The 8,326-nt window shown below is 38.7% G+C and overlaps 1 protein-coding gene across 1 annotated transcript; it reads right to left on the bottom strand.

The window, feature by feature from the left end:
• Window positions 1-672: 672 nt before the first annotated feature.
• On the bottom strand, window positions 673-7,421 carry rabl2 (RAB, member of RAS oncogene family-like 2). The gene is made up of 8 exons (XM_080871540.1): window positions 6,777-7,421; window positions 6,663-6,692; window positions 5,436-5,515; window positions 5,246-5,325; window positions 4,994-5,105; window positions 4,727-4,824; window positions 4,473-4,556; window positions 673-2,903 (listed from the first exon to the last, which is right to left on the bottom strand). Exons 1-8 carry the CDS (start codon window positions 6,881-6,883, stop codon window positions 2,826-2,828), a joined length of 669 nt encoding a protein of 222 aa, XP_080727666.1. The 5' UTR covers window positions 6,884-7,421; the 3' UTR covers window positions 673-2,825.
• Window positions 7,422-8,326: the final 905 nt, after the last annotated feature.

Below are 8,326 nucleotides of genomic sequence, written 5' to 3'. Positions count from 1 at the left end.
CCTGGCCTGGTTAGGAGAATAAGTGCTGTACTAAATAACTGCTTGGACCGGTGGCTAAGATTACCACAGATACAGACTCAAAATGAGCAAAGTGTAACAGAAGTACACATCATTTGGTCAAATAATTTCCTTGAAGGATTATCTTTGTCTTATTTTGTAATCAACAAAGCACAATCTACATAGTATAGGGGCAGCAGCGTGACCTTTTTTAAAAACCCACTGGAGTCCAGTGACCAAATGGAACCAGTGATCTTATCATCAAAAGGGTTTTTTTTCTTTCATTGTCAGTTTTCTCCTTGTTTGCACTGTGAAGTTTAGATTGGTGGATGTATCACTGCAACACCTCAGCCTTGTCTCACGGGTTAAGCTTCCCCTTATCGGCATCAAATGACCAGAAAACTCATCTGCAATTATTCTCCCTTTGCACACTTAAAAATATTCATATAAAAGTCCCTCTGTATTTTAATACACAAAATCCCGTGTACAAATATGAGTTAACCAGAAGCTACCTAGTATTCCTCATTCAGAGTAAGGGAGATAGTAAAGGTTGAGGCAAGATCTGAGATGTTGCCCAGGATATCTCCACCACAGAGATATATGTTTGTTATATTATGTAATAAATTTATAATTAAAACATGAAAGAGTTTGTCTACTTGTTTTGACTTCAGTCTCTTCAGTGGTTTATTGAACGGAAATACGACACAAAGGGTAAACATGCCAACATATCTACAGGATTTTGGACAATACTACTTTTACTTGTTTTGCACATCACCACAGTGGATCTTAAACAGCAAAACTATATATTAAAGCCCCCCATTTTTTAGACACTCAAAAGTAAGATGATTTCCTACGATTGAGAGTCAGTTTGATGCCAGATGAGGCTGTTCAGTATCAGGTCCAAGGATCATCAAAGCAATTGAAGGAACCCATAATTAGGCTGAAAAATGCAAAACAATAGCATAAGACAAAGAGCACAAACTTAAGGAAGGGTCGGTCAAATCACCAACTTAATGGTACATTCTTAAAGGGAATAAATGTCTATTCAGTGACACTAAAAAGGCCCAAAAGATCACAGAAGACAACTAAAGTGGATGATTTCAGAATTCTTTCCTTGGTGGGGAAACCCTTAACATCTAACTAAGGCATAAATATTCATGAGGAAGTAGGCGTGCCGTCCATTAATCAGGAGATTTATATTATAGTTTATGAATGGAACTATAATGAGGTGCAATCCACTCGGTACACTCAAGGAAAAGAAGGCTATATTAGACTTTGTCATGAAACATCTAAGTATCCTGCACAGCTGTGGGGAAAAAAATCTGGTTGAACAGATAAAACTTTATGTCTATAGCATAAAGTGTGCTATAGAGAGCTCATCCGAACCATCATCATGCTCTCAGGAGGTAGATCTGGCTTCTTGCATCTGCATGACCTTGGGCAAGATACTCAACCCCAAGCTGTTTTCTGGTGCATCCAATGGAGTATGAGAGCACTTAGAAAAAAGTTATTATGTGAATGAGGCATACTGTATAAAGCGCTTTGAGTGCTCCAGTTGTGTAGAGAAGCGCTATATAAGAATCAGTCCATCTACCGTCAGACAATGCTGTCTCATGGGCTTATATGGATACAGTGCAGCTGATGTGACCGGTGATAGAAGTGTACGGGGCTTTACTCTCTGCCCGGAATCAGCACGTCACATTCCAAATGGATAATGACCCAAAGCATACTGCAAAAGCAACCCAAGAGCTTCTCAGGGATATTTTTTAATTGCTAAGCCATAACTCTCGACACTCTTTTCATGAACTGAATACAGAATGGCCCACAAACAAGCAGAAACTGGAGGCATCTGCAGTGAAGGCCTAGTAGAGCAGCTCAAGTGAGCTGGGCTCTAGACTTAAGCACTGAGTGCAAAAGAAGTCTTACATCCAGTCTTTGTATTTAAAATGAGTGAAGTTTTCCAGACCTCTGAAAATGGGTGACCATGTATGAAAATGGCAATTATTCATAGACGCTAATGAAAAATTTCAATACACCTCTTGCATTAAAGTCTGCACATCTTGACTGATTTAAAATCCACTGTGGTGGCAAAAATACAAAATTGTGTAACTGCATAAATACATTTGTACCTAACTTTGAATATTAATTAATATCTCTGTTATTATCTACTCATATCACAGGCAGCTTGTTGTCATTTTCTTTTATAAAATGGTGATGAGTTGATTATTTAGTGCTCTGCTCCTATTGCTGCATTACAGCAAGATGGAAAGAGGCATGATAAAGATTTGGTTACATGGTACATTAAGTTCTCATTTATTGAAAAGATAAAAAACACAAAATTTAAATCATAAAATTAATGCAGTCGACAGATGCAGCTCCCCTGCTGGCACGGCACACAACACTACACACAAACACTGAGAACAGCAGCAAGTACAGTTCATAATCACATGTTCTCTTTGCTGTGCGAGTTACTTTTCAATGCTTCACATAGTAATTTTTTCACACTTAAGCAAACATTCATTTTCTACCTTAAGAATAGTAGATATTGTTCAAAGTATGAATGACAGCAGCTAAATGAGCTCTGTAAACAACAGAAATCCTATTCATTCCACCACATTTATTATTCCCGCTACCGTCACTAGACAGAATAGAGGGCAGTAATTTAAAACATCTATAGATTACCGTGCGCCATCCTCCAATCAATTAAAAAGCAGACCACCAAAATTACAATTAGCATTCCTGCTGATGGTGTCGGTCACGGAGATTAAGATGTCTTGACACCGGACAGAAGCAGCAGAAATGATCCTTCAGGTGTCATCAGAAATGTTTTAAACTAACTCTGGACTCTCTGCCTTTAATCCGTCCTCTTCTGCCTCTGAATTATCTTTCTTCTCGAGGTCAAAATTCTGTAAGAAAGCAGTGAATGGAGGATATCAGCACTATCACCAACAGTTATTAGTAAATTTTCTCATAACTACACTTTTTTTTGCCAAAAACAAATGCTGTTTGTACATTTTGTACATTTCTTTATATCATAAATTTGTAGTGATTTTGTTACAGCTTAAAAATTGGAACCACTTTAAATGACACAAGTGTAAAGAGGCAGTTGTAGTCTGCAGATGTTAACTAGGTTTCACTTATTTTGAATGCACTAATCTGACAAATGATATTGATTTTTTTATGCTTTTAAATGTATTAAGAATTCTGATCTTTCAGTTTTGCCCATTGAAACTCGATTTCTTAACACTATTAGCAACGGGGGTTAAAGTGGGCTGGAATGATCCGGAACGGTGTTCCGGCACCTTCATTAAATGCGTAATTAAATCTGATAGGAAGAATAATAGCCACATAATACTGTTGAGAGATTTAATTTTTCATGTGCTGCAGCCTGGAGGTGCTTCCAGCTGACAGCATGTAGTAATAAGAAAATAATGACATCCCACAGTCTCACTTATACCCTAAACACACACCTCTTCACTTTGTATCCCTGTGGTGCGTTCACGGTGCAGATGTAAATAAAGTTGTGGTTCTGAAATTTGTAGGAAGTGATTTCAAATGCTGCTTTCACACAGCTCAACAAACATCACCAAATTCAAACAGCTTTTCTGCAGATTGTACCATAGTGTGTTTTGTTACCTAAATCTACAGTTGCTGTATTTCCCAGGGAGAGATAAAGACTGGATGGGAGAGGAAGATGAATCATTTTCAAAGGTAAGAACTGCTCAGCAAGCAACATTTTATAAAGCTGAAATTTAAAACTTACTTGTAAAGTCCTAATTCATTTCAGAAACAGGGATTGGATATAAAGATGATGTGTTACTGAAGTTATGTATTTTTCATAATGCGAAATGTCTTGCTAAACAAATTAAAGTACAATATTTTTTGTTATTCAAAGTTTGCATGAAAACAGGTTAGTTTGCAATACTGTGGTAAAGTAGACAGTGATGCACTAAGTTGAATGGGTTGCAGTGCAGACTGTGGTGTAAATGTAAGCTCTTGATGCTACATTAGACATTAGATTAAATTCACTCACTAAATTCAAACTTTCCTACTAATTTTATATAGTCTATGAGTTGGAAATCAGATATAACTTAAGCAACATCTGCTTATATCTTGTTGAATTCAGTCAGCTAAATCCAAGATCAGTGAGTCTCAGCAGCAATACAAACTGTGACTAGTTTCTAAGTAACTTTTCCCCATGCTGCACACCTAATCTTAGGATTCCACCTCTTTTCACCTCTCCATCTTTGATATCCAGTATATATATATATAGTTCGTCACTAGTCCTAACTCTATGATTGTTGATTTTGAGTAGAGAGGATCTCCAGTAATCATATTAAAACAACAAAGGACAATAATGAACTCATTATATTTCCTACTTTAAGTACCGCACAATCAAATATTTAATTCTTTGAAGTTAAAATTCTACAGTTGCTTAAGGACAAGCACATTAGTAATCAGAGAAGCTAGTGTACCTCTAATTCTTGCATCACTTCATCCATGAAGTCACTGGGGTTTTGCTTGTACTCCACTGCTCTTTTGATCATGTCTCTGAACATCTGACGAAAGAGGTACAGTCAGAGCTATCAGACGGCAGTAGAAGTTCAGGTGGTGTGAACATGTTATAATGACTACACTGACTGAAGTTGATAATTGGCTTATAAAATGAACACTTTCACTCCAGTCATATTATGTAAAACAGCAGGAGAAGAAAGAAACCTGCTCAGACCTTAACTACATTGGTTCCATCAGCTGCTGACACAAAGTAAAACGGGAGTCCTTGCTTCTTCCCGAAATTGAAGCTTCTTTGAGTGACCTTCATGTCGGCTGCAGATGTGGAAAAACAATCACAATCACAAAGTCCAGTTTGCTGGACAAAACAGTTAAAAAAAAAATACTGCAACCTAAAGAAATCATGTCACACATCGAACTCTAACATTACCATTGCATACAGTCATTACAAGAACTCCACACCAACTTTAATGTGCAGACTCACCATCAATTTTGTTGGCAACAACACAGCAGGGTATCTCTGGTCTGTACTCTCTTAGTTCCTTATACCAGTTGACTAAATTCTTATATGTGAGCTTCCTTTGAACATCAAAAACCTTAAAAAAAAGAAAAAAAGAAAAGAAAAAAAAAGATGAAAGATTTAGCAAAAGTTCACCTTGGTTGCTGACAACATAGTTACATTTTTCAGACTATTTTTAATCCTCACTTCTTCATGCACACTTGAATGTGTTCTTACCATAATGCATGCATGTGCTTTGTGGTAGTATGAAGGATGCATGTTTTGAAACCTCTCCTGACCAGCAGTGTCCCAGAAATCTTTGGATCAAAATAATAAAAAAAGAATTTGGTAATTTAAGATTTGCAGATTATTATTTTAAACTGGTTTCAAACATTTTATGTTGTCACAGCAAGTGCATGGTACTTACCAACTGCTATGGTCTTGTCTCCTACAGTGGCTGCGTGTTTGTAGAGAGTCAAGGCATAGGTTGACAACTGCTGGGGACGACTGCACGAGGAGTTAAGGATCTTAACAATATGCAACTTGTTTCTTCAAAGCATCTTAAGGCTAAGAGAATCTTTTTCCAAGTCTTTGTTCCTAGCCCACCTGCTTGAATTTAAAATTAAGTACTCAATTTATAAATTGCTTCTTCGTCTTCTTCTTTTGACTGCTCCCTTTAGGGGTTACAACAGTGCAGCCATCTCACTTCAAAACTAGTGTCTTTGTTTCTTTTATTGTTGAAATTTTACTATGTTTGTCTAAAACAGGTCTCTCTTGTGTAATAGACATTGGCTGAGATTCCCTATATAAATAAAAGTTAAATAAAATCTTCCTCTGTCACAGCAACCATCCACAGGGCCTCCTTCACTACATCCATAAACCTCCATTGAGGTGTCTCTCTTTTCCACCTGTCTGGGAACTCCACATTCAACATCCTTTGTCCAGTGTATCCACTATCCCTCCTCATCACATGTCCAAATGCTCTCAGGCATGCCTCTCTCACTATGTCTCCAAATTGCTTAACCTGCGTTGTCACCCTAACTGCATTGTCCTCTAATGAAGTCATTTCTAATTCTGTCCATTCTCATCCCTCCCAATGAAAATCTTAGCATTTATCTTTCCAACCTTCCTTCATATCTACCTCCTGTCTTTCTATTAATGCCACTGTCTCCAATCCATACGCCATAACAGGTCTCACTACCATCTTGTAAACCTTCCAGTTGACTCTTGCTGCTACCCTGACATGTGTCTTCACCCATTCCACCACACCAGCACTCTCTTCTGCAACTCTCTTGTGCGCTGTTTGTTGCTTGGGATGGTTGACCACCAAAGGTATTTAAACACATCTACCTTCACTACCCTTACTGTTACTCCTGTTTACCTCTCATTCGCAAACATGTATTCTGTCTTGCCTCTATTGACTTCAATTCCATTTCTCTCCGGTGCATACCTCCAACCCCTCTTCCACCTGGTCATCTGTCACTCCTACACCTACCTCACCACTGTCTCGCTGTCCTCATATATGTCCTGCATCAGCCTCACAACACTTCTCTACCACTCTCGTTCTTCACGCAGTACCACAGTTCCTCTCTTGGCACCCTGTCACCTGCTTTTTCTAGATCCACAAAGAACTGTATAAACTGCTAAAGGATACTATTCGTCCATGAGAAACCTCTCCATTAGCCTGCGAAAGAAGGAGAAAAGTGCCAACCCCACAATGTTAGGAAAGCTCAAATGTTGTTGATCGCTGCTTCCAGCTAATACTCACTTAGATTTACCAACTGCGCTGTCTCCCAAGCAGATGATCTTCACCTGTTCGTCCGCATCGTATTTCTTTTGGTCCAGTTCAGGGATGCTGCCAGCGTCAACAGCCATATCTCCCTTTTTGATTGCTGCTATAAATACCTGAAAGAAATTCCGTTATGCTCCCACAGGAGCTCCGATAGACGGATAATACCCAGGGAGTATTAGCTAGCTTGCCATTAGTTACTTGAGGTTCGCCTTTACTTCACTTATTCCTGGTTCGTCACGGTTCACGTCAGTAAAAACAGATGCTCACAGAAACTGACAACAAAACTGAGCCCGTCACTGATTACATTCTCTTTCTGAAGTGCTGAAGTGTACCTTTCACAGCGCACTCAGGAGGGAACGATTGTTAATCGCAAGTAAGCTAACAGAACTAGCGTTGGCTGCAGTTGTTAAGCCCGGTTAAACGTCGCTTGTTATCGCGTGAATATCATTCTTTCCCGATATGAAAAGGTGAACGATTTCCTTCATTTATCAGGGTTAACAGGTAGCTCAAGTTTGTAAATGTGCGACGTCCCCGACAATTTTCGTTTCTATGCAACGGGGACGCCCGCAGGACCACTTCGCACTGTATCCGGCTGTCTTTACAGGTGCCTGTCTAAAATCCTCAGTCATTCGCCTCTTCTTCTTCTTCTTCTTCTTCTTCTTCTTCTTCTTCTTCTTCTAAGGAGTTTTTGGAGGTTCACAAACAACGATGTGGTGCATTACCGCCACCAACTGGTTTGGAGTGTGGACCAGAATCCGCTCATACCAAATAATGAAAATGAATAAATTTCTTCCTGATATTTTTTGACAATGCAACAGAAAATGTTGAATGGTTTCACTTATTCCACAGCGACTAAATTTCCCCATTTCATGTTTCCCTATAATGAATAGTGAACTGTTTAATCCAGTGTGTCCAAATCTGATTCGAGATATTATTGTCTCTTCTCTTCTGGTTTTCCTTTGAATAGAATAAAACTATCTCCCCGTCCTCTCCTCCTCACACCACTTTTGCCATCTTTCCCTCATTTTCTGTTTTATCGTGCTCCTCATTTCAGTTTTGCTAATACTGCTATGTAAACCGACTTGATCTCCTTTAGCAGCCTGCGTTGCAATTTTATCTGCCACCTCATTGACAATAAAATAATGTGCTGGTATCCAGACAAATTTAGCAATCACTCCCATCCAGTGACTGTAGAAAACAGCAGTTTGTCTGGTCAGGCTTCTGAAGGACTGTTATCCAAGCAGGCCAATGATGAACTAGAGTCTGAAAGTAGTGGTGCTACTGGTAATGGGACTACTGGGCTTATATTAATTTGATCTTTTTGAATTTCTATTGCTTTCTGGGTTGCTGTCCACCCAAAACTCTTTGACTTCTTTACCTCTTTCTCCTAACAAGGAGCCCTGTTCAATTCTGTTTGTGTAAATTATATATTTAGTAAATCATTAGTATCTCCCTCTTGTCTTAATAATTATCCATTCTCTGCCAATGTCTGTCCTTTTCTTCTTTTCCTTTCCATCGATTTTGTC

The sequence above is a fragment of the Rhamphochromis sp. 'chilingali' genome, assembly GCF_963969265.1.
Source record: "Rhamphochromis sp. 'chilingali' genome assembly, chromosome: 2".
Taxonomy (NCBI): domain Eukaryota; kingdom Metazoa; phylum Chordata; class Actinopteri; order Cichliformes; family Cichlidae; genus Rhamphochromis; species Rhamphochromis sp. 'chilingali'.
Note: the sequence above shows the minus strand (reverse complement) of the source record. Positions and strands in the feature narration are given on the sequence as shown.